Source organism: Elephantulus edwardii, unplaced genomic scaffold, assembly GCF_000299155.1.
Source record: "Elephantulus edwardii isolate Elephantulus edwardi_28Jun2011 unplaced genomic scaffold, EleEdw1.0 scaffold00217, whole genome shotgun sequence".
In the NCBI taxonomy this organism is placed as follows: domain Eukaryota; kingdom Metazoa; phylum Chordata; class Mammalia; order Macroscelidea; family Macroscelididae; genus Elephantulus; species Elephantulus edwardii.
In genome coordinates this window covers 4,002,947-4,028,654 of record NW_006399967.1, presented here as the reverse complement: position 1 = coordinate 4,028,654, position 25,708 = coordinate 4,002,947, and the positions used below count along the sequence as shown (strand labels likewise).

Below are 25,708 nucleotides of genomic sequence, written 5' to 3'. Positions count from 1 at the left end.
ACACATCCCTGACACACTCCTTTCCTGATTTTGAACCATGCTCTGTTCTGATGACTGTTTCCTGGTCCAAGTATAGGTTTCACATAAGCACAATCAAGTGTACAACCAATGATTTATTTATTGAAAACACCTTTTAGAAGAAACATCAAGAAGACTGTTAGACCCACGGAATTAAATAAATTTGTCTTTCAAAACCTTTCAACAGATTCGGGCTGATACTTAAGCAAAAGGCTCAACTATCAGTCTGATTGGCCCTGCAGCCCCCGACCTCATACAGGCGCTGGGTGCAAGAGTCTGCGCTTAGGTGAGAACACACCGCACTGGGGACATTCAAGGAAACGTGGGGCAGCCAACCACCGCTGCTGAACAGAAAAGAAACTCATGAGTCAGAAAAGGTGACTAATAACCAAATCAAAAGAACATGGCTGCACAAATACTAGAATCTGATCAGATAAAACCATTTAAGGAATTTCTTGAAACCGGCAATAAACTCAGAGGAACCTCCTTTCTGGACTGTGTTACAGATTTCACAACAAGAGATGTAAAACCTGAAGAGACTACCTATTCAGAACATTACCTACAGAAATATTTTAAAATGACGCAAAGAACCCGCAACCAGGAGAGAATAAAATAGATGAATGGTATTACCTAAGAATCAGTTCCCTACACACATGAAAAAAACTTCTCCAGCAGGCTAAAAAGGATACCCACAGACTGAAAAAGCATTTCATAATGACATATCTGATAAGGAACTCATATCTAAAATTTATAGAATACTCCAGCACCTCAACAAGAAAAAGGTGAATAATCCAGTTTCAAAATGTGCACAGGATAAGAACGGATGCTTCACCAAAGAAGGCCTTCAGAGGGTAAGTAATCAGATGCAAAATCCCTAGTTACCAGAGAGATGCAAGTCAAAACGACTATGAGATATCATCTCACTCCAGTAAAAATAGAAGAATTCAACAGAGCAGCAAAGAACAAATGCTGGTGAGGTGAAGAGATTGGAACCCTTATTCACTGCTGGTGGGGTGTAAAATGGTGCACCTTCCATTTTTTTTTTTATTTTTTTTATTTTATTACTTGTGTGTACCGTCAAATCAGAGCTGACCAGTACAGGAGGAGATTGTCCCTCCTTCCCCGGCAGAGCATCTGGTTGCACCTTCCATTTATGGAAGGTGGTGTGGCACTTTCTCAAAAAGTTGGAAATAGAAATACCTTTGACCTAGCAATTCCACTACTAGGAATATACCCTAAAGATTCCAGAACTGCCAGCAAAACAAATGTACACCATGTTTATTGCTGTCTTACTCACAACAGTAAAGAAATGGAAGCAACCAAAGTGCCCATGAACAAAAGAATGGATAGAAAAGTGATATATTCACACAATGGAATACTATGCGGCACTGAAAATGGAACAAAAAATATTACACAACATAGGTGACCCTGGAGGACATTATGCTGATTGAACTATCTAAGTCACAAATGGACAAATACTGCATAACACCACTGTTTGAAAAACAGGACATAGGAGTTTGAGGAAATTAAAAGGGGATAAATAACTGCATTGAAACAGATGAAAGAAGTACTGTTTAAAAGGAATATATGATTAGGCATTATTTGTATGACAACAGTCTAGAACAAGAGGTGTATAGCAAAGTGGACTCTGGGCAGGGAGGGAGGAAATTATGCAACAATGAATGAATTTTTTTTAAGTGAACTGGGGGAGTAGGGAGGAAAATCTGCAATGATGAATAAATGAAAACCCAAGTTTGTTGTAAACTTTCATTAATAACAATAAAAAGTGTGGTAAAAAAATGGCACAAAGAATATCCATGAGACTCCAGGGATATCATCCTCAGCAGGGTGAGGTTCTGGCAGCTGAAGCAGGACTGCCCGGCCAACCTCGGTAGAGAAGTCCCGACAGATGGACTTCTGACGGGATCCTGCTCGCAGCTGTTGCACTGGAAATGGGGGTTCTGACGACAGATTCCCTTGAAAGCAGAAGTTAAACTATCTGCCATGACTGTGACCGATGGAGATGCTGGGAAACAAAAGTGCTACGTACCAAGAAAAATCAAACGGAAGGTCTTACTCAGTGACAGCAAAGACGCAATGCTTGTTGAGGCTTTAACATTCAGCAGTCTGGTCGCTTGATTTGAAAAAGAAACGATTTTTTGTTTTTTAAAAAAACCAACCCATATTACTAGCAGCTGTTGTTTTTGTTGCATACCATAGAGTTGGAACCAACCCATAACTGACCCTCCAGTGGGTTTTCAGAAGCGGTTAAGCATGGGAGAAAATTGCCCATCCTTCTCCCACAGAGCAGCTGCGGCCTTGCACCTTGCGGGATTGCAGTGCAGTTTCTTGCCACTAGGCCACCAGAGCTCCACGATAGTGGATACACACATGGATTTCACCTGATGGTCTGCAGAGGAATCAGACTGACTACATCTGTGGAAAGACTCATTGGAGAAGCTCAGTATCAGCTGTGAGAACTAGGCCAGGTGCAGACTACAGGCCTGACCATCAACTCCTCATAAGCAAGTTCAAACTGAACCTAAAGAAGGTTAAATCAAATCCACAGGAACTGAAATCTGACATTGAGTCTATCCCACCTGGACTTAAAAACCGTCTCAGGAACAGATTTGAGGCCTTGAAATCTAACGAACAAAGGCCGGATGAGCTGTGGATTAAAAATGGCCAATCCAAATCTATTTCCACTCAAAATTGCCTAGAATATTAATCTTTGTGTATTCCATTTCTTCTTTGACTACTTTCAGTTTTCCTAGATTCATGTTCCAATGTTTCATCAACGTTTAAGCGATTTCTCCTAATTTTTTTAATGCCTTTCACTCTGCTTCCAGTTCTGCTTCCAGGACTGTATCTGACAATATTCCTGTTATGCACAGGGTTTTCGAAAATCTGTTATTTCAGGAATTGATGGTTAGTTTTGTCTCATAGTCTGACTCAATCTGGAAGTTCCAGTGAGATCTGTCCACCATGGGTGATTCTGCTGGTATTGTAAATATCACTGGCATAGCTTCATAGCAACCTGCAAGTCACCCCAGTACAGCAAACTGACAGACAAGTCCTGTACACATAATAGCTAACTATTGAAACTTCCAACTGAAGCTGAAGAAAATGAAAACAAGTCTACAAGGACCAAATACAACCTTGAGTCTATCTCACCTGAATTTAAAAACCTCAAGAACAGATTTGAAATGTTGAACACTAACTACTAAAGATGAGTTGTAGGGTGACATCAAGGACATCATCCATGAAAATATGATCATATAATGAAATAAAATCATATAATAAAATAAAATAATATAATAAAAAGGCCATTATAAAGACAGGAAGGGAAGAAAATGATGTCAGAACAGACTCTGAAACTTGCACTAGACTAGAGAAAGGCCAAAAGAAAAGAAATGCTCAAGTAACAGAGTTGAACAGACTTGAAAGGGCAGCTGAAGAAGACAAAGCAAAGAACTGTAATGAAATGTGCAAAGAGCTTGAGTTAGAAAATCAAAAGGAAAGAACGTGCCCAGAATTTGCCAAGCTGAAAGAACTGAAGAACCAACTCAGGCCTCAAGTTGCAGCACTGAAGGATTCCAAGGGCAAAAGCTTGACCGATGCAGGAAGCATCAAAAGAAACTGGAAGGAACACAGTCCCTGTGCCAAGAGCCGACCACGCGGAACCATCCCAGGAAACAGCGTAGGATCAAGAACCACCAGCACTGAAGGAAGAAGCCCAAGATGCTCGAAGGCACCAGCAAAGCAGTGACACCCAGGATCTGACGGCGTATCACCTGGGGTGTTTCAACAAACGCATGCAGCCATGGACGAGCTCACTAGTCTCTGCCAACTCAAATGGAAGACAGCTACCTGGGCGCTGACTGGAAGAGATATTTGTCCCCATTGGGCGGAAACAAAAAGCAAATACAGCAGAACGTGGAATGTATCCTAGCAACAACATTAACATCACACCAAGCAAAATCTTACTGAAGATTATTTAACAATCACCAGAACAGTACATTGACAGGGAACTGTCGGAAATTCAAGCTGGAGTCAGAAAAGGCCGTGGCATGAGGCATATAACTGCTGAGGTCAGGTGGGTCTTGGACAAAAGCAGAGAACACCAGAAAGACGCTTCTTGTAGTTGTTACGTGCCGTCGAGTCACCTGCAACTCATAGTGACTCCACCTCTGTTGTCTCAGTAACTGTATCAATCCATCTCTTCCTTTCCTGTGCTGTCCCTCCACCCTTCCGAGCATGATGTCCTTCTCCAAGGACTGGTTCTTCCTGGTCACGTGCCCTAAGTATGTGAGATGGAGCTTTAAACTCCTAGCCTCCAAGGAGAAAATGGGTTTTACTCTCTCCAAAACATACCTATTTGTTTTCTTGGAAGGCCATGATAGGTTCAAGACTCTTCTCTAGCACCACAACATCCGTTCTTTTTCTGACATCCTTAGTTATTGTCCAGCTCTCTGATGCATAACAAGTAATGGCGAAGACTCTGGCCTGGATCAGGCACACCTTAGTATGTAGACTAATACTGTTGCATTTCACTACTCTGGAGAGGTCCCTGACAGCACACATTCCCAGTACAATTCATCTTTTGATTTCCTGATGGCTGGTGCCAAGAGTATTGCTTGTGGAGCCGAGCCAGCTGTAATTGTATCTCAATCTCTTCGTCTATCATGGTGCTGCCAGTCAGCCCAGTGGTAAGAAACTTTGTTTTCTTGATGCTGAGCTTCAATCCACATTGAAGACTATAGTCCTTGAACTTTTTCAGCAACTGCTTCAGGTCCTCCTCAGTGTCAGCCAGCAGGGTTGTGTCATCCGCAAAACGTCAGTTATTAATGAGTCTTCCTCTACTTTCCTCCTCATAAAGCCCAGCCTCCCGAATGATCTGTTCTGCATATAGATCGAACAGGTGTGGAGACAGGATGCATCCCTGACAAACTCATTCCCTGATTCTGAACCCTGCAGTGTTTCCTTGCTCTGTTCTTAGGATTGCTGCCTGGTCCAAGTATAGGTTTCACATAAGCACAATCAAATGTTCTGAGATTCCCATTCTCCTCAGAATCAGCCACGATTTGTTACAATCCACACAGTCAAATGTCTTTGCATAATCAATGAAACACAGATAGATATTCCTCTGGTCCTCTTTGCTTTCTGCCAAGATCCATCTGACATCGGCAATAATGCCTCTAGTGCCAAGGCCTCTTCTAAATCCAGCTTGTATTTCTGGTAGTTCTCTGTCAATATGCTGTTTCAGTCATTTCTGGATAATCTTCAGCAGGATTTTGATTGTGTGTGATGTTGTGTGATAATTTCCACACTCTGTGGGGTCACCTTTCTTGGAATGGGAATAAATATCAATCTCTTCCAGTCAGTTGACCAGAAGCATACTTGGGTTTTACGAACTTTGCTAAGGTATTTGACTGTGTGGATTATAACACATTATGGCTAACATTGAGAAGAACGGGAATTCCAAAACACTTATTTGTGTTCATGTGAAACTTGTACACAGACCAAGAAGCAATTGTCTGAACAGAACAAGGGGACCGTGCGTGATTTAAAATCAGGAAAGGTGCGCACTAAGGTTCTACCTTTTCCCCATAAAAGTCAATCTGTATGCTGAGAAAATCATGCAGGAAGCTGGACTATGTGAAAAAGAATGTGGCATCAGGATTGGAGGGAGACTTATCAACAGCCTTCCTTATGCACTTAGCAAACAATAAATGCTGGCGAGGTTGTGGAGAAACTGGAAGCCTTATTCACTGTTGGTGGGAGTGTAAAATAGTGCAACCCCTGTGGAAGGCGGTGTCGTGCTTTCTCAAAAAGTTGGAGATAGGAGGGAGCTCTGATGGCCTAATGGCAAGAAGCTGCACTGCAATCCCAGAGGTATGAGGTTCAAATCCACCAGATGCTTTGCTGGAGAAGGAGGAGCAATTTCCTCCTGAACCAATCAGATCCAATTTGACAGCACACACACACACACACACACTAAAAAAAAACAAAACTTAAAAAAAATGTTGGAGATAGAAATACCACTTGGCCTAGCAATTCCACTACTGGGAATATACCATAAATAAACAGAACTGCCACCCAAGCAGATATATGCACACCCATGTTTATCGCGGCTTCGTTCAGAATAGCAAGGAGGTGGAAACAACCCAAGTGCCCATCAACAAACAGATGGAGAAGCTGTGGTATATTCACACAATGGAATACTACGCTGCATTGAAAAATAAGGAACTCATGCAATATTATACAAAATGGATAAGCCTGGAGAACACTATGCTGAGTGAAATATCTCAGTCACAAAAGGACAAATACTGCACAGTGCCTCTGTTATCAAGTGGGTCTGACATTGGGTTTGGGGGGAAACTAAGAAAAGAGGAGACAAATAATGTATACTGCATTGAATCAGATGATGGAGAGAACCATTTAGGAGGAATATATGATTAGGTATTATTGTCATGACAAGAGTCCAGAATGAAAGCTGCACAGTGGAGTAGACTTGGGGGGAAAGAATGTATAACAATGAAATTATTTTTTTACTTTTCAAAGAGAAAAGTGAACTGAAGGGGAGGGGTGGGCAGGGAGGAGAGTGTGCAACAATGAATGAATGGAAATCCAAAGTCTCTGTCAACTTTCATTAAAATTAATTTTAAAAAAAAGGGAAAAAAAGGAAGACTTAAAGTATATACTGCAGAAGATCGAAGACTATACAGCCTTCACCATGGATCACACCTCAACATAAAAAAAACTAAAAGTCTCATCATTGGACCAAAAGGCAATGCCATGACAGAGAAAATATTGAAGTCATCAATTACTTCATTTTGTTTGGCTTCACAATCAATCCCCATGGAAGCTGTAGGCTAGAAATCAGAAGATGTGTTTCATTGGCAACATCTACTGTCAAGGACATCTCCAAAATGCTAAAGAGCAACGATGTCAGTTTAAGGAGTGAGGTGCACCATATCTAAGCCATGGTCTTTTCAACTGCCTCCTATGAATCTGAAAGTTGGACAGTGACTCAGGATGACCGAAGAATCGATGCCTTGGAATTGTGATGTTGGAGAAGCAAACTAAATATCCCTGGACTGCCAAAGAATAAGCAAGTTGGTCTTGGTGGAGGGGGCGCCCAGGATGCTCCTTGGTGGTTGGGCGTGTTGCGGGAGGGGCCCGTCCTTGAAGAACTAGACCAGACTTGGAAAAGGTGAGAGTCAGCAAGCAGACGAAAGCCTTCAAGAAGATGGATTGGCCCAGTGACCGCGACAACTGTCCGTCACGTCAGACGTGGTGAATATGGGGCGGCGCAGGGGCAGCAGCTCTGTCCCCGACAGGGTCACTAGGAGTCACAGGAGGCTTGAGGGTACTTACACAACAACAAAGTAGGACAGGGACTGACTATTAGGGGCCCTGTGCCATCTGCTGGGGACACAGAAGTGGCACTGAGTGGAGGAGAGGAGGAGTCCCAGCGATGGCTGGGGTCTCTGCCCAGTGACACAGGTGGACCAGGTGGAAGGAGTAGCCCGTGCAGGGCCGGTGATGTCCAGAGGGGCCACAGGAGGGAGACGGGGGTAAGGGGGCGAGCACTGCAGGCAGGGGGGCGGTGCAGTTTGATGGGAACTTTGCGAGATATCAGAGCAAAAAAACGAACCCTGCAGTCACTCCTGAGCAAGTTCCAGGTCTCATAGATGAAGTCAAGTCCTGACCAAGTAGGACCTGGATTCAGACACCATTTCAACATTTGATTTCATACACTGAACACTGATAACTGGAGGCAGAGGAGCTGAGGAAGGACATGGGGTGGGGGTGGGGCTCACACATGGAGAAAGCAAAGGGTCCAGGAAAAAGGCAGCAGACAAGGAAGGGCTGATGACAGAGCCCGAGGTCCAGGGGAGAGCACAGGGAGGCCGAGGCCAATGGGGGCGAGAGGAAGCAGAGGCGGGAGGGACGGACGGAAACGAGGCTGACAGAGGGGGGCCCACACCAGAACTCGGGGGAGCTGAGGCCGACAGAGGAAGAAGCTTTTAAAGGGCAACTTTGAAGGCAGTAACTGAAGCCACCAAGTATGCTTATGAGCTGGCCCAGACCCCAAGCTGACCCTCAGCCGGTGTCCTGGGCTGGAGGCCTGACCCCGGTGGGTGTCCTGCCTGCAGTTGCGTGCAGGGGATAGCCCACCTGCCTCCCTCAGAGCCGCTAGAGGACCCACACCTCCAGATGGGGTGCAGAATGTGGGGGCAGGGCAGGTCTCTGCGTGCTGCACCATCAAAGCCCCCAAGCCCGACAAGGACGTGGTCAGCGCCCTCGGTAGACACCAGGGAAGATGACAACCTACGGTATTTCTCAAGGTGAAAGGAAGGAAGGAAAAAAATGAAGCCTCCAGTCACAGTGAAGAGAAGATTCCGTGAGGACGATCACCTGCATATTGAGACAACAAAATCCTCCCAGCTGGACCTGGAAGCAACATCCTGACCCTTGAGGCCAAGTCCTTCCCTTCATCGTTTCTCCAAGTTCAGGGTTTCCAGAGGCAAGCTATTTTGGATGTGGATGCTTCCACTCCTGCTTCCAAACTTGTTTTCATCAGGGAGCACCACCAAACACTGTCCACCATGGGTAACCGTTATCACATTTGACACATCACTGTCACAGTGTTTAGCATCACAGCAACCACAAATTACCTCTGTCCAGCAAATGGACAGACCAGGACTATGCCACTTGGAAGAATGTTTGACCAAAAACAATTAAAACCAGGCCTGTGGACTGCAGATTAAAATCACCTGCCTTTGACTTGGTAGCATCACTTTCTATCCTCGAGGCCCAAAGAGCTCTATGTTGGTGTTGTTGTTAAGTGCCGTCGAGTCGTAGATGACTCACAGTGACCCTATGAACAAAAGACCTGAACACTTGTATAACATGCCTGCTAAACACCGCCACGACCTGGTGGGGACACAACCCCACTCGGGGCGAGACTGCCCAGGACAAGTGACCGAGGGTGAACTGAGCCAGAAGAGAGACATGGCAGGCGTCCCAGCTAACGTGACAGCACGCAAAGCCGTCCACGGGCGCTGGAGCCAGTGCGCGTGGGGCGTAAGCTCAGAGCCTTCTGTCAGGTGGCCATGAGTCACCTCCAAGCCCTAGGACACGGGAGCCCACAGACAACTGACCACCCCTCGCCCAGGCCTGCGCCGTCCTCCCATCCTCGCCACACTTAAAGCACTGCCGCTGTCAGCCCAGCTCACTGGGGGTCTTCCTCCCTCAGCATGACATTCTGTTCCAGGAACTGGTCCCTCCAGACGACATGCCCAAAGTACGTGACACAAAGTCTTACCATCTTCCTTCTAAGGAGCACCTTGGGTACTGCCTCCAACCCTGATTTGTTTGCATCCTCTTGGCAGTCCATGAGATGGTGTTAGCCAGCACCACTATGCAGAGGCATGATTCTTTTCCAGTCTCCTTTATTTATTGTCCAACTTGCGCAGGCATATGAAACAATTGAAAATATGGCTTGAGGCAGGCACACCTTAGTCGCTAAAGTGACATCCTTACTCATTATCACTTAAAGAGGACTCAGATCCTAAAATAACTGGATTCCTGAGGACACCAGCAGTGCCTTCCCCTCACTCTTGGTCATAATCACGGTAAGGGAGGGGGCATATCCTGCACTTTCCTAACACCTGCGTGGCCCCAATCTCCTGCTGCTCTTTTTCAGCCTGAGGGTATGTCCACTTCACCTCACACGTCTTCCCGCCAACCAAGCCAGCAGCCCCACAGACTCCTCAAACAACCTAGGCCTCCCTCTCCCTTATTCACTGTTCAGTCAGAACCAAGTCAGACTGACTGACCCTCCAGTGGGCTTTCAGAGACTGTAAATCACACAGGAGGAGATAGCCCTTCCTCTCCCATGGATTTGAACCGCACACCTTTGTGTTGCCAGCGTAAGGCAAAGGCATTTGACTATGTGCATCGTAACAAATTATGGCTAACACTGAAAAGAATGGGAATCACACCTCAGGAAGAAAAAGGTAAACAACCCAATCGCAAAATGGGCACAAGATATGAATAGACACTTCACCAAAGAAGACATTCAGATGGGGAACAAACACAAAGAAATGCTCAAAATCCCTGGCTATCAGACAGATGCAAACCAAAACAAAAATGAGATATCATTTCACCCCAGCAATAATAGCAAACTTCAACAGGGCAGCAAACAATTAATGCTGGTGAGGTTGTGGAAAGATTGGAACTCTTATTCACTGCTGGTGGGAGTGTACAATGGTGCAACCACTATGGAAGGCAGTTTGGCGCTTTCTCAAAAAAGTTGGAAATAGAAATACCATTTGACCCAGCAATGCCACTACTGGGACTATATACTCTAAAGAAACCAGAACTGTCATCTAAACAGATATGTGGATTGCTGCATTATTCACAATGGTAAAGAGATAGAAGCAACCCAACTACCCATCAACAAATGAATGGATAGAAAAAGTATAGTATATTCATACAATGGAACACTAGGCAGCACTGAAAAACAATGAACTTGTAAAAAAACCCATTGAACTTGTAAAACATTACACAACACGGAGGACCCTGGAGGACATCATGCTGAGTGAAATATCTCAGTCACAAAAGGACAAATACTGCATAGCACTATGGTTACAAAGTAAGTCTGACATCAGGGGTTGGGAGGAGAATAGGATAAGAATGGACAGATAGTTGATCGGGCAGCCTAAACAGATTAGGTGACTGAAAAGGAATACAGCTCGCTAAATCAGCACCAGCGCAAGTAACCTGGGAGGAGACACTCGCACAAGCAAGCAGGAGACAAGCTCGGCGCAAGGGGAACTACCGCACCCAGATGTGGGATAAGCCAAAAGAGATCTTCCTGCCCTCCACCCCCGGCCTGGGGATGCACGTGGAAGTGAAGGACCCTGAAGGGAAGGTGACACTGTCCCGGCAGTATGGCTCCGAGGGCCGCTTCACTTTTACTTCCCACACTCCTAGAGACCATCAGATCTGCCTGCGCTCCAACTCCACCAGGATGGCCCTTTTTGCTGGTGGCAGACTGCGTGTGCACCTAGATATTCAAGTTGGAGAACACGCCAACAATTATCCAGAGATTGCTGCCAAAGATAAACTGACACGGCTGCAGCTGCGAGTGCGCCAACTGCTTGACCAGGTGGAGCAGATCCAGAAAGAGCAGGACTACCAAGGGAATGAACAAGTGAAATCATCTCTTCAACTCACTCTGTTCATGCACTTGTACAGATGAAAGGAAGGCCCTATGAAGCAGGCCTCTGCCTCACTACTCCCCTGCCTCATCCTGAGTTCACGAAGTTGTTTTGTGAATGTAAATAAGGGGTAGATCGTTGGCCTTTGAAGATTCAGATTTGTTTGTTTGTTTTTCTATAGTTATTTTTTGATAAATTATATTTTCCTTCCAAGTTCAACTAAGCAACAATGTAGCTCCTTCTATTTAGTAACACATATTTGTTAACTACTCTAGCAGTTCTCAGTTCAGTGGCCCATGGATCAGAAAGCATGCATCCCAGAAGCTTGTAAGGCCTCAACCCCTCAGAGCATTCTAATGGATACCTAGGGTTTCCATCAAAGAGGTGACAGTTTCAGAGCTAGCAGAAGACTGCATTTTAAATGCCCCTTCTTATTTAAAGTGTGATGTATCTTCTTGGCAACTATATCTGTTCTTTATACGGATTTTACAGTGAAATAAAATGTGTTGTAGTAAAAAAAAAAAGAATGGACAGATAGTTTGGATCCACAGATGTTCTGCTGGAGAAGGAGGGGCAATCTCCTCCTGTGTCACTTGGAGCCTATTTGAAGGTACACAACAAGGAAAAGGAAAAAAAGAGTGGACAGATAATGACATTGTATTGGAATAGATGAAGGAAAGACCTGCTTAAAAGGAATATATGATTAGGCATTGTATGTATGACATCCCAGAATAAGAGGTACATTATGGGAAGTCAAATTTTATACTAAATATTTATAATAAACCCAATATTATATCAGAATATAAGGGAGCACAAATACAAGCTGCAATTCCCCCAGAAGCACCAAGGCAGACCTTACCCATTTAGTCAATTTTTTTATTTGCTGACCCCTCTCTCCTGAGTCAAGCATAAGGTTTTCAATAGAAAGAGCTTAGCTTCCTTTGCATAGAATTATCTTTGTGATTTGCTACCTGGCAATTTTAAATAGTCACAGGGAAGCTGGGTTTGGCGCTTTAGTTTTTCGCTGCTCGCCCCTGCTTTACCTCTATTTACTTATATATTCTTGGTGTTCTGTTTCATTTATTAATACTTTACCCTCAGGCAACAACAGTGTATTACAAAGAGGGCTGGAGGTAGGGGAGAGAGGGAGGTAATTGTGCAACAATGAACAAATATTTTTAAAGAAAGTTAACTGGGGGTGGGGGGAGAGAGAGAGAGGAGATAAAATGTGCAACAATGAATGAATGGAAATCTAAAAGAAAAAGACAAGAATGGGAATTCCAGAACACTTAATCGTGCTCGTGTGAAACCTAGACCTAGACCAGGAGGCTGTTGTCCAAACAGAGTAAGGAAACACTACATGGTGTAACGTCAGGAAAGGTGTGCGATCAGGGTTATATCCTCTCTCCATACCTATTCAATGTTTATGCTGAGCAAATAATTCATGCAGCTGAACTCTATGAACACAACTATGAACAGAATTGGAGGGAGACTCATCAACACCCTGTGTTATGCAGACAACACAACCTTGCTTGCTGCAGGTGAGGAGCCTTGCAGCACTTGCTGCAGAAGGTTAAACACGGCAGCCTTCAATAGAGATGGCATCTCAGCATCAAGAAAACAAAAACCCTCCCCACTGGACCGATAGGCAACATCATGATAGAGAAAAGACTGAAACTCTCAATGACATCATCTTACTTGAACTCACAAGTAGCACATTTGGTACCATCAGTCAGGAGATAAGGAAAGGTGTTGCACCGGAAAGGTTTGCAGTCAGGCAGGGACTTCTCTAAATACTGAGGAGCAATGATATCAGTTTGAGGACTAAGGTGTACCTGATCCAGGCCAGGATCTTTTCAATTACTTGCTATATATCTGAGAGCTGGACAACGAATAAGGATAACAGAAGAGGAATTGATGCTTTGAGTTGGTGTTGGAGAAGAGCACTGAACATCCCAGGGACTGTCAACAAACCGAAGAGGTGTGTCTTGGAGAAGTGCAGCCAGGGTACTCCCTGGGGACCAGGATGGTGAGGCTCTGTCTCACATACTCCATGCACGTTGTTAGGAAGGGGCTGCTCACTGGAGAGGGACATCATGCTTGGAAGGGTGAGCAGAAGACAGGAAGCCTTCAGGTGGGGTGACACAGTGATGCAGCAATGCACGCAAGTGTGTCAGAGACTGTGAGGGTGGCACGGGGAGTGGAGGGCTCAGACCTATGGATCATTGGGCCGCTGTGGGCCGTTCTAAGCCGACAGCACTTAACAGGCACTAGGCCACCAGCTTCAAAGCATTACCCAATTTCAGGTATTGTCAAGAATAACATTGGGGATCTTAAGAAGGGAACAAGGAATGGTTCTCCCCTTTGTTGTGGACCTCACTATATCCCCCCAAACTGTGAGGTGCGATTCTTCACCTCTGAAGCCTGTGGGTGGAATGCACCCGGGAGAGCCTCATCCGTAGGGAGCTGAGCTGCTCACCCAAGGCCTCCCCTCTCCAAGGACTGAAACCTACCGAGCCGTCTCTTCCCATTTAGAGCCTTGGAAAACTGGGGTGTCAGCTATGAGTCAGTTCAGGCTTGAGGAGAACGAGCTAGAACTGAATCTGTTGTGATACGGAGATGGGTTAGTCCATATCATTTAAGATATAAAAAAGATTAAAAGAAGCAGCAGAGACGGGAAAGGGAGAGTGAACCATGAGAGGACCACGCGGGAGCGGCTCAGAGATGAGGACCTTCCCGGAGGGCTCACATTCGGAATCTGGGGCCCGAGACATCTAAACTGTAAGAAAACGAATGTTTACCAAAGCCGCCCCCTTCTAGCATCTGCAGTAGCAGAAGATCCCAGGACAGCGTCTCCGTCTTCTGTTACACAGGCGTTTGGGGTTGCAGTGGGGTGGCGATTAAGCCAAGGTTGGCAGTGCAGACCACCCATCACTTCTCTGAGAGGCCTGATGATCTGCTTCCAAAGCAGGGGTGGTGTTGACACAGTTGGTTCCCAAGTACAGCAACATCCAGCTCGGCCCTGTGAGGAAGCTCATTGATGCAGCCACTGTCAGCCCTCCTGCTGAGGTTCCTGTGCACTGAACCCCCACTTTTCTAAGCACCATGGCCTTCCCCAGGGGCTGCACGGTGGCTTACATGCCCAGAGTGCTTATCCTTGTCTTTCTCTTTTTTCATTATTTTATCATTTTTTAATTCATTTTTGTCTCCATACCTTTTCAATCTGTATACAGAACAGATCATCTGAGACATTGGGCTATACGAGGAAGAATGTGGCACCAGGATTGGTGGAAGAGTCATCAACAACCTACTTTATGCAGATGACACAACCCTGCTTGCTGAAACTGAGGAGGACCTGAAGCGCTTGCTGCAGAAGGTCAAGGACTGCAGCCTCCTATATGGATTGAAGCTCAATATCAAGAAAACAAAGATTCTCACCCCTGGGCCAATTGAAGCATCAGTATAGATGGTGAAGAGATTGAGATAGTTAACAGTTTTAGTTTACTTGGCTCCACAGTCAACACTCTTGGTAACAGCAGCCAGGAAATCAAGAGACGAATTGCATTGGGGAAAGTAGGCTGTGAGGGACCTCTCAAGAGTACTGAAGAGCAATGACATCAGGCTGGAGACTAGGTGTGCCTGATCAGGGCTATAGTCTTCGCAATTACGTGCTATGCATCGGAGAGTTGGGCAGTGAATAGGGATGTAGAAAGAGAATTGGTGCCTTTGAGCTGTGGTGCTGGAGAAGAGTGTTGAATATACCATGGACTGCTGGGAGAATAAACAGGTTTGTCCTGGAGAAGGTGTCGGAATGCTCCTTGGAGTCAAGGATTCTGAAGCTTTGTCTGACCTACTTTGGACATGTTGCAAGAAGGGACTGGTCCTTGGAGAAGGACATCATGTTTGGCAGAGTGGAGGGGCAGTGGAGGAGAGAAAGACCCTCTATGAGATGGATCGATTCTGTGACTGGAGTGGTGGGAATGAGTGTGTTTGAGATGGTGAGGTTGGCGCAGGATAGAAAGTCACTTAGGGCTCTTGTACATAGGGTGGCTATGAGTCCCAAGCAACTCAAAGGCACATAACAACAACAACAATTAATTTTAATGAAAATTTACAAAGATTTTGGATTTCCATTCATTCATTGTTGCACTTTTCTCCCTGCCCACCCCTCCCCCTCTAGTACACTCTTCTTTGAAAAGTAAAAGAAAAGTTCCCCCGTTGTTTTACAATCTCTCCTCCCAGGTCCACTCCACTGTGCAGCCTTCCTTCTATATTCCTGTCATGACAATAATACCTAATCACATATCCCTTTTAAATAGTTTTCTCCCTCATCCGTTTCAGTGCAGTATACATTATTTATCCCATCTTTCTTAGCCTCCACCCAACCCCAATGTCAGTCGTGTTTTATAACAGTGGCACCATGCAGTATTTGTCCTTTTGTGACTGACATACTTCACTCAGCATAATGTCCTCCAGGGTCACCCATTTTGAATAATATTGCATGAGTTCTTTGTTTTTCAATGCAGCATAGTATTCCACTGTGTGAACATACCACAGCTTCTCTATCCATTCGTTTGTTGATGGGCAGTTAGGTTGTTTCCAACCCCTTGCTATTATGAACAAAGCCGCGATAAACATGGGTGTGCATATATCTGCTTGGGTGTCAGTTATGGTCTCTTTGGGATATATTTCCAGTAGTGGAATTGCTGGGTCAAATGGTATTTCTATTTGCAACTTTTTGAGAAAGTGCCACACCGCCTTCCACAGTGGTTGCACCATTTTACACTCTCACCAACAGTGAAGAAGGGTTCCAGTTTCTCCACAACCTCGCCAGCATTTGTTGCTTGCTGTTCTGTTAAATTTTGCTGTTCTGACTGGAGTGAGATGATATCTCATTGTCTTGATTTGCATCTTAGAGCTAGGGTTTTGAACATTTCTTCATGTGTTGGTTGGCCATTTGAATGTCTTCTTTGGGGAAGTGTCTGTTCATATCCTGTGCCCATTTTTCAATTGGATTGTTTATGTTGTTGTGGTGACCACCGCCTGTCTAAGCACCATGCCTTCCCCAGGGGCTGCCCGGTGGCTAATATGCTCAGAGCGCTGGGTCAAGTCAGACGGGGTTCCTCACTCCCTAGGTACTCCCTGCTGCACTGTTCTCTAAAGGTGACTTCTCAGAGGCCCAGGGGCACTCCCCCCACCATCACTGGTCAGTATGATTCATCAGCTGGCTGGCCAGAGCACCCGATCACTCCAGCACCACACGTTTTCCGCTTTCAAAAAACAAGTGTTTTGTGTATTCAGAGCAGCCAGCAGACCTCATGTGGGAGTATGGGCCACACTTCCACGTGTGGGTCATGGGTCACTTTGGGAACTGCCCTGCATGCAGTTCCTGTGGCCAGCTGCTCGCAGTGTCCACAGAAGGCGGACCAGTTGCAGACTTGAACTGTGGCTCATTCATGGGGCATCCTCTGGCCAACACATCTGAGCCTCCTGCAGTTGCTCGGGACCCCCAGTTGCCCCTCAGCGGCCAGAAGCTGACTCCAACGACGCTCTGTGCCCTGTGCCAGCCTCACCTGCAGCCTGACCCACCCACTGATGCTGCAGCCCTCAGCCGGCCAGGCTGCTCCCCCTGCCGGCCAGTCAGCCATCCCCTCCTCGTTCCTGTCCCTTCCCCGTGGTGCCAACGAAGGGAGAAGGGTGGGAGGAGGGAGGCAGGTGAACGGAGGGCACCAGGCAGGGGGCAGTGGCTGGCGCTGCAGGGGAGGCGGAGGCGGGGCGCGGGGGCGGGAGGCTCAGGATATAAACGCTGGCTGCGGCCGGCCGCCGCGGACCCACATTGAGCCCAACACAGCCGCCCAGGCGCAGACCTTCCAGGGCCCTGTTCGCAGCCCTCCGGGGGCCTCCAAAAGGAAGTCAGCGAAGCCATGCGCGCCGCCACCACCGCCGGGCCCAACGAGTCCTCGTGGGCGCTGGTCAACGCGTCCGACTGCCCGGGCTGCGGCGCCAACGCTTCGGATGGCGAGGGCCCTGCGCCGCGGCAGGTGGACGCCTGGCTGGTGCCCCTGTTCTTCACAGCGGTGATGCTGGTCGGCCTGGCCGGCAACTCGCTGGTCATCTACGTGGTCTGCCGCGACAAGCAGATGCGGACAGTCACCAACTTTTACATTGGTGAGCGCCCGGAGGCTGGGCTGACAGCAGGGGTTGGCGGACAAGCAGGGACCCGCGCCGGGGAGCGCGCATCGCGCCGGGGAGCGCGCATCGCTCCTCTAGGGTCACCGTGTTAGCATAGCGGTGCGATCCTCGGAACAGTGGGGTGGAAGAGTCTTCCCTGCCCGGTGCCCACCCAGCATTTGCTGCCTGCTGTGGCTGCTAGACTTAACCGCTGCTCCCATTTTGCAGATGCGAACACTGAGGGCGGAGATAGGGGCTGGTTACTCTTGACTCCCTGAACACGGAGGTGCCCATTGCCTCTGCCTGGTCACTCGGCCGGGGCGGTGGGTGGCGGTGGGGCGCCGGTGACTCAGGAAGTCCAGCGCCCTCTCGCCCCCGCCCCCCTGCAGCTAACCTGGCGGCCACCGACGTGACCTTCTTACTGTGCTGCGTACCCTTCACGGCCCTGCTGTACCCGCTGCCCGCCTGGGTGCTGGGTGACTTCATGTGCAAGTTCGTCAACTACATTCAGCAGGTGCGCCCCGGGCGCGAGTCTGGACGCAGCTGGCCAGGGCTTGACCCAAGGGGTGGGCGTAGCCGGGACGTGGCGGGGGGTGGGTTTGGAGAGGGCATGGGTGGTGTCACCTTGAGGGATGCGGTGGAGGGGCATGGGCGTGGCGGAGGCGGGGCCCAGGACCCAAACAAACAGGTGGAACCAGGCCCCCTCAGAGTGGAAGTGAAGGTTTAGAGCGACCTTGCAGTCATGGTCAGTGAGAGGCGACAAGGAGGGCCACAGCTCCTGGCCTGGCCAGCCCAACCGCCACCTCATCCTCCCCGCCCTCCGCGGGTGGTCCCTCCCAGACACGCCCCGTGGGCCCGAGTGGGGACCTGGTAGGGTGAGTGGGCGTGGCCATCATGGGCCCCAGGCCGGCAGGACACCACACACCGGCTCCGGCCCGCGCAGGTCTCTGTGCAGGCCACGTGTGCCACGCTGACCGCCATGAGCGTGGACCGCTGGTACGTGACGGTGTTCCCGCTGCGAGCCCTGCACCGCCGCACGCCCCGCCTGGCGCTGGCTGTCAGTCTCAGCATCTGGGTGGGTGAGTGTGAGGCGAGGGCGCGAGGCTGGGGGTAGAGAGTGTGTGCCCGCAGCCTCCTGCTGCCCCTCCTCGGGCCTCCACTGCGCACCCCGAAAGTGGGCGCGGTCGCCCTGCCTTGAAAGCGTAGCCGAGTGTCGCTGAGCCGGGAGGCACTCTGGGGTGCAGCCTGAGCCCTGGCTACCCGCAGGCTCTGCGGCCGTGTCGGCTCCGGTCCTCGCCCTCCATCGCCTCTCGCCCGGGCCGCGCATCTACTGCAGCGAGGCCTTCCCCAGCCGCGCCCTGGAGCGCGCCTTCGCGCTCTACAACCTGGTGGCGCTCTACCTGCTGCCGCTGCTCGCCTCGTGCGCCTGCTACGGCGCCATGCTGCGTCACCTCCGCCGGGCCGCTGTGAGCCCCGCGCCCGCCGACGGTGCCCGGCAGGTGCGAGGCGCAGGGAGCGCGAGGCGAGGGCGGAGGGTGGAGGCGTAGAGTGTGTCTGCAGAGAAGTGCCGTCGGGGTGGCGCTGAGGGCATGGCGCCGAGGGCACCTGGAGATGCGTACAGCCCGGGGTCTAGCTGAGGCGGCTAGGGGCCCGGGGAGCTCCGGCCTCCTTCAGCCGGGCCCTCAGACCACCCTCACCCGCAGGGGCAGCTGCTTTCGGAGCGCGCGGGTGCCGTGCGCGCCAAGGTCTCGCGGCTTGTGGCCGCCGTGGTCCTGCTCTTCGCCACCTGCTGGGGCCCCATCCAGCTCTTCCTGGTGCTGCAGGCGCTGGGCCCCGCGGGCGCCTGGCACCCTCGCAGCTACGCCGCCTACGCGCTCAAGACTTGCGCGCACTGCATGTCCTACAGCAACTCGGCGCTGAACCCGCTGCTCTACGCCTTCCTGGGCTCCCACTTCCGCCAGGCTTTCCGCCGCGTCTGCCCCTGTGCCCCCCAGCGCGCCCAGCGCGCCTGCCGGCCCGGACCCTTGGACCCTGCCGGCCCGCACGCTGAGCTGCGCCGTCTGGCCGCCCACCCGGCCCCCGCCAGGACGCCAAAGGCGCACAGCGGCGGCCCGGGAGCAAGAGTGCCGTGCGCCCTGGCACCGGACTGGGCACGCGCAGAGGCGGCTGTGGGCATGGAAACGCTGCCCTATCGTTCTAAGTGTTCCTAATAATGTGCAAGATAATTGTCTGGTCCCCTTCTCACGCTTGGTACAAATTTGCCACACTGCTTGCGGCTGTTGATATCTTAACGATTCTTTTTGTATTTACTCGTTTTGAAGATTACATACTGCTGGCCTCTTCTGGATCTTTCCAGAAAACGTCTGGAGTCGTTTCAGTGCCACCTTGTGGCTGACGGTAAGAGGTAAGGCTGCTTCTGTTTTCCAAGTTGTTACTATTTGGAGACTATGCTCATGTTAGCGCTGGAGGCGCGGGTGTTAAAGGGCCAACTGCAGGCTTGGCTGGGAGGAGGGGACGTGGTTAGATACCCACCCTGGGGGCCCAGCTGCCAGGAACCACCCATCCCCTAGACGGAGGGTCCTGGATCTCAGCTTCTCTTCTTCCATGGCGCTGCGGGGATCCCCACTGGGCTTCCCCACCCGACTCCTCCGGGCCAGAACTGACCCGAGGCTCCGTCTTGCTGGCTGCGGACTCTACTGCTGCAGGTCACTTCCATGGGAGCGAGTGGTCTGCACGGATGGCCAGACGCATCCCAGAGGAGGGTCTGAAGGCCTTGGGTTCCCGCTGCCATTTCTGCCACTGGGGTGGTCACAGGCCCCAAAACCAGAGGCAGCACTGTGTGCCCACAAGAAGGGTAGACTCAGGGCTCCCAGACTCCTCACATCATCCTGAACTCAGGCATATCAGCTTGCATCTCCCGAGGGCTGACATCTTCTAAATAATTCAGGGGACATTACAGTTTTGTGGTCAGCTTCTGTCTGGTCAGCCCAAACCAGCATGGCCACCGGCATGGTGCAGGGACCCTGCCCAGTCCTGCACTGGCCGCCAGCTGCCTGCCAGCCAGACCTCTGTGATCTGGAGGGGAGTCACAGCCTGATTGGAGCTGCCAGTCACCAAACCTTTCTGCCTGGTCTCTCCGTGGGAAAACTCCATGACACCTGTCTAGCATCAGCCACAGACGCCTCTGGGGCTGGTGTGACGACACCAAGGTGGACTATTGGGAATCCAACTCTCACGTCCTGTCCCCCACATGGAAGGTGAGAATCCTGGCGCTAGCCCCCAGGAGGGCCCTGGACTACTACTTCGTCTTGGATCCACAATCAACACACTTGGTGCCAGCAGTCAGGAAATCAGGAGATGGATTGAACTGGGTAAGTTTTCAGGCAGTGACCTCTACAAATTATTGAAGAGCAATGATACCATTTTGAAGACTAAGGTGGACCTGATTTCAGGCCATGGCCTTTTCAATCGTTACATCTGGGAGCTGGACAGTGAATCAAGATGGCAGAAGAATTGATACCTTTGGGCTGTGGTGTCAGAGAAAAGTACTGGATATCCCATAGAAAGCCAGCAGAACAGATATGGGTTGGAGAAAGTGAAGCCAGACTGTTCCCTGGAGGCAGATGACAAAGACTTAGCTCACGTACTTGGGGCATGTTGCTAGGAGAGGCTGTTCCTTGGAGAGGAACATCATGCTTGGGAAGGTGGAGGGTCAGCAAAAGAGAGGAAGGCCCTCACCCACGTGGGCTGATACAGTGACTGCAGCAACAGGCTCGAATGCGTCAGAGGTGAGGATATCACAGGGCAGGGCAGGATTTGGATCTGTTGTTCGTAGGGTCGTTATGAGTTGTACTCAACTTGATGGCACCTAACAACAACAACAAACAGGTTCAGTGACTTGTTACACTTTCACAATGTGTCTGCTCTCCTCCTTTTCATCCCCTTCATGTAGCTTCCCCACCTCCTCCTGTTAGGTCTCCTTCCATGGTTCCCAGAGCCTCCCAGCCTCGTGGCGCTGTTACGTGTTTGAGGCACCCTGTCTTTTGGCTGATAGGTGATCTCCAGGAATGGCTGGAGTCCCAGCACTGGCTCATGCCTCCAGCGACTTACAGAAATCTGTGTGTGACAGAACCACCACCCCAGCCCCCGCAGTGCCCAGTGATGCAGACACTGTTGGTCCCTCTCAAGGGGCTTCCTCTTTCAAAGGCTGACCATGCAGGTTTGACGCTGGAGCTTGCTGTCTGCTCCCCTCAGCAGGACTGAATCTGAGGGTGACATTTCTCCTCTACTTGGGTGTCCCACTGCCCTCTCACCCACCTTCCTCCTGCAGCCTATGCCCTTGGAGCTCCCTGAAGGCACCGTCTCCCTCCTTGCCCAGACACTGTGCCTCAGTGGCTTCTTTTGTACTCACACCTCAAGTCTCAGCAGAGTGGCTTCCTCCTCCAGGAAGCCCTCCTGGATGTGCAGCTGGATCAGGCTGTCATCACCTATGCTGGACCATGTCTGCCTTGCTCTGTCTGGCACCCAGGCTGGGCAGACATTCTTGGGGTGCATAGCAGGTGTGTGTGGTGGGGGCACCCTGAGGCTGTGTGCTGGCAGTGCTGAAGCAAGCTGAAGACTTAGTAAAAGTGACACAGTGTCTCAGTGTGCTGGGGTGGAGCCGGGAGAGAGCCAGGGCCTGGACAAGTGAGTCACCGGGGTCACTCAGGCCTTCCCACACAGAGGCAGGCAAGCAAGAGCTTGTCAGCTCATCACTGGGGCCACAGGAGCCCTGGTGGTGCAGTGTGTGAGGTGCTGGGCTACTGACCTGAAAGGTCAGAAGTTCAAATACACTAGCTGCTCCTTGGAACATAAAGATACAGACTCGGGGACAGCAGAGGGCCACCTGGAGCCAGAACTTAGCAGCAGGGAGTGGGATCACCTACAGACTAACAGTCCTGTAGTTGCAACCTCACCATAAACCCGCACTTCTAGTCATCCTACCAGCACCCTTTACCACCACCACGTCTCCACCATCACCACTACCTCACCACCACCACCACGGCTCCACCACCACCACTACCTCACCACCACTATCACAGATCCACCACCACCACCACTACCTCACCACCACCACGGCTCCACCAGCACCACGGCTCCACCACCACCACTACCTCACCACCACCACGGCTCCACCACCACCACAGATCCACCACCACGTCTCCACCACCACATCTCTCACATCTCCACCAACACGTCTTCACCACCATGTCTTATCATGTGTGCCAGTGCCCTTACCACCACCACGTCTCAGCACACCCTCCTGGCACCTTGCCAGTTCCTTTACCCACCCATCTAATCTCTCCTAGTCCCCTCCCCCACCCCTCCCATTTGAGCAGTTGCTCAGATTCTGTTCCAGGTTGTTAACTGCTGTGCCATGTTGTCCATCCATCCTCCCAGGTTGGGCTCTCCTCTCTGATCCTTTCCTGGGTTCATTGTGCATTGTCCCTGCTCTCCACTCCCCCCCCCCAGGCACCCTCTGCTGTCACAGCAGTGGTCGCAGACCCTGTCAAGTTGTGACTGAGTCATTTCACTCAGCATAATGTCCTCCACACCCCCCCGTTGTGTAGTATCGTATCAATCTTCCCTGTTCTTTAGTGCGGTATAGTATTCCATTGTGGGAATAGAACATGGGTTTTCTACCCCTTTGTTCCTTGATGGCCATGAACTGGCTTACATATAAGGGGAATGCCTCCTTTGTTCCTCCCAGTTTTCCTAACGCTTAGCTTTTATTATGAGTATTTTCACGTGTGCCCTCACACAGTCTCCACTGTGCCTCCAGCCCACAGTCCCGGTGTCACTCCACCTCATTAAGGCGCTTCCTCTTTTTCCTTTTTCCCCCTCTACTTTTCCAAGCACGGTGTCCCTTCTCCAGGGACCAGGCACCTGATAATATGCCCCAGGACGTGAGACACGTCCCCCCATCCTCACCTCAGAGGATGCTTCCTCCAAGGCAGACTTGCTTTTCCTGACAGTCCATGACGTGCTCAACGTTCTTGGCTAACAAGTCCAAGGCGTCAATTCTTCTTGGGTCTTCCCTGTCCAACTTTCACATGCATGCTCCACAAACCCCCACAATTCAGTTCTACCAGACCCCACTCACAGCTGGCCCTCCACTGGGTTCCTGAGTTGCTGATCATGGATCCGAACCACCAGAACCGTGACCTTACAAGTGGTACCACCAGAGCTCCTCATGCACACAAATCACATAAGAATACCATGGCTTGGGTCAGGCACACCTTAGTCCTCAAAGTGATGTCCTTGCTCTTTAGCACGTTTAAGAGGTCCTTTAAAGTGCTAAGATGATAAAGTCCTTATCTCTAAGATAACATGTGCTGAAGAAAGGCCTGGTTTGAAGTAATGTGAACACAGTGTAAGTTGGGAGCTGCCATTATTTCTTGTTCTAGTCTCAGGCAGATGGCCACGCAGCATTGTGGTGAGGGGCTGGGACAGGACCCAGACAGAGAGAAGCACCGTGTTGAGAGGCCAGGACAGGACCTGGACAGAGAGGGCAGGGGAGGAGCAGGTATGGGACCTTCAGGCCCTGTTTGGGTGGTGGACAGAGGGTCTATTGAGAGGTTTTCCACAATTAGCAAATAAAAATGCAGACATTTTCTAACGTCTGACTGCAAAAATTGGTTTTCAAGGACTTTCAGTCAGGGCATGCCCAGCTGGAAGCCCAGGTGGTGCAGACAGGTTAGCAGTTCAAACCCCTTAGAGGAGTCTGAGGACAGGCCGGCTGAACAGTGATGGCCCTTGAGGCCGTCGGTGCGGAACTCACTAAAAGGAGCAGATGTAGACCGCAGGACCCTCGGTCGTTGTCCTCATTGTCCTTTGTGGCCCCCGTCGGCTCTGAGCCCCCCAGCCTGTCCTCATCAGCTCAATCAGGCATCAGCCCAGGCTTGGACTCGCCATGTCCACCATCTTGTCCAAGTTGAAGGAACATGCACAGGTCCCTCAGACCACATGCCAAAAGCCCCTGACAGGAACTCTCCATGATCCTGCTTTGCCTTGGCTACTAGCTGGAGGTGGACTGGGCTAAATGTCAGCCCCCCAGCAGCTCCTCAGGGGAAAGAAGTGACTCACCTCCCCAGGCCCCAGCCTCAGAATCCCACCAGGGCCTGGAGCGGGTGGACGCAACAGCAGTGGATGAAAGGGAAGGGGGCCGGGTGCCCTGACTACACAAGATCAAAGATCACCCACTTCAGGGTGGGTTATACCTAAACAGAAGTCTTCACCGTGGCACAGAGGCACCGTCAGGACAGGTGGAGGACAGCTCCAAGTCACTGGGACCCTCGGGAAACAGCTGCAGAGGCAGCAAAAGACAGGGTTCCCTTGATGGGATGGCGGGAGCGAGGTGCAAAGCCAACAGATACACGGGTGCGATGAAAGGCACTGCTTGGTAAGGGGGTGCCCAGACGTTTGTATTAATGAATTAATCAATTGTCATTAATGTTGTCATTGTTATGTGCCATTGAGTCGCCTGTGACTCATAGCAACCCGCTCACTGTCCGTTAGCTCTGAACCTGTCCTATCCGGAGCCTCTTACAGACTCTGACACACTGACTCCCATTTCTCCAGTCACTGAGTCAGTCCATCTCATCACAAAACAAGCAGCAGCAAGGGGTCACTTTAAAGACTAAGGCCCACCTGACCCAAACGGGGTACCTTCACTTCTTCACATGCGTGTGAAGGACAGTTGGAAAGCCAGTGGTGCTTGGGAAGAGCCAGGGAGCTTTGGTGGTCTCGGGGTGCTGCCAACCCAGAGGCATGTAATTCAAGGCCACCAGCTGCCCTGGGAGGGGCAGTGTGATTGCTGGGGGGGGTCAGCCAGGACTCCAGGGTGCTCTACAACATCGCAGGCCACAAGCTTAAGTCTCGGCTCCCAGAGGTGCTGGCGCCCTTCAGAGGCCCTACAGCACCCAGGTCCTCCGGGCAGGAGGTCAGGAAGGGCCAGTGGGAAAAGACATGATGCCAGGAATTGGGTCAAGGAAAAGGAGGACCCTCAACAGAATGGACAGCGGCTGTCACGTGGGCAGGAGCGTGACAGCGACCCTGAGAGCTCCGATCTGGGGGTCCTGGAGTCGCTGAGTTGTTGTGGACTCCAGAACCCCCGGTAACGACGGGAAGACACCTGACAACCTCTGGCCCAGAGGAGGCCAGCCCTGTCCTGGTCCAGAGAGTCCTGGCCACGGGGCACCTGGCTCGGCCAGAGGTCCTGCCCCACTGCCGGACTCCCCACACCC

The 25,708-nt window shown here is 50.5% G+C and overlaps 2 protein-coding genes across 2 annotated transcripts in view; both read left to right on the top strand.

The window, feature by feature from the left end:
- Positions 1-11,293, top strand: part of LOC102856398 (transmembrane emp24 domain-containing protein 4-like) — a 25,923-nt gene extending 14,630 nt beyond the window's left edge. Inside the window, exons 2-3 of the mRNA XM_006898013.1 lie at positions 8,181-8,331; positions 10,836-11,293. Coding sequence (XP_006898075.1) covers positions 8,181-8,331; positions 10,836-11,293 — 609 coding nt within the window. The remainder of the gene's footprint in view (positions 1-8,180; positions 8,332-10,835) is intronic.
- Positions 11,294-17,155: 5,862 nt separating this feature from the next.
- On the top strand, positions 17,156-19,633 carry KISS1R (KISS1 receptor). The gene is made up of 5 exons (XM_006898012.1): positions 17,156-17,420; positions 17,813-17,937; positions 18,367-18,502; positions 18,690-18,922; positions 19,127-19,633. Exons 1-5 carry the CDS (start codon positions 17,177-17,179, stop codon positions 19,631-19,633), a joined length of 1,245 nt encoding a protein of 414 aa, XP_006898074.1. The 5' UTR covers positions 17,156-17,176.
- Positions 19,634-25,708: the final 6,075 nt, after the last annotated feature.

Bases quoted from the DNA above. Each gene is read 5' to 3' on its own strand.
- KISS1R (XM_006898012.1), top strand. From the start codon at position 17,177: ATGCGCGCCGCCACCACCGCCGGGCCCAACGAGTCCTCGTGGGCGCTG. The intron at 17,938-18,366 runs GTGCGCCCCGGG...CGGCCCGCGCAG, and splicing joins TCGTCAACTACATTCAGCAG to GTCTCTGTGCAGGCCACGTG. The intron at 18,923-19,126 runs GTGCGAGGCGCA...CCTCACCCGCAG, and splicing joins CCGCCGACGGTGCCCGGCAG to GGGCAGCTGCTTTCGGAGCG.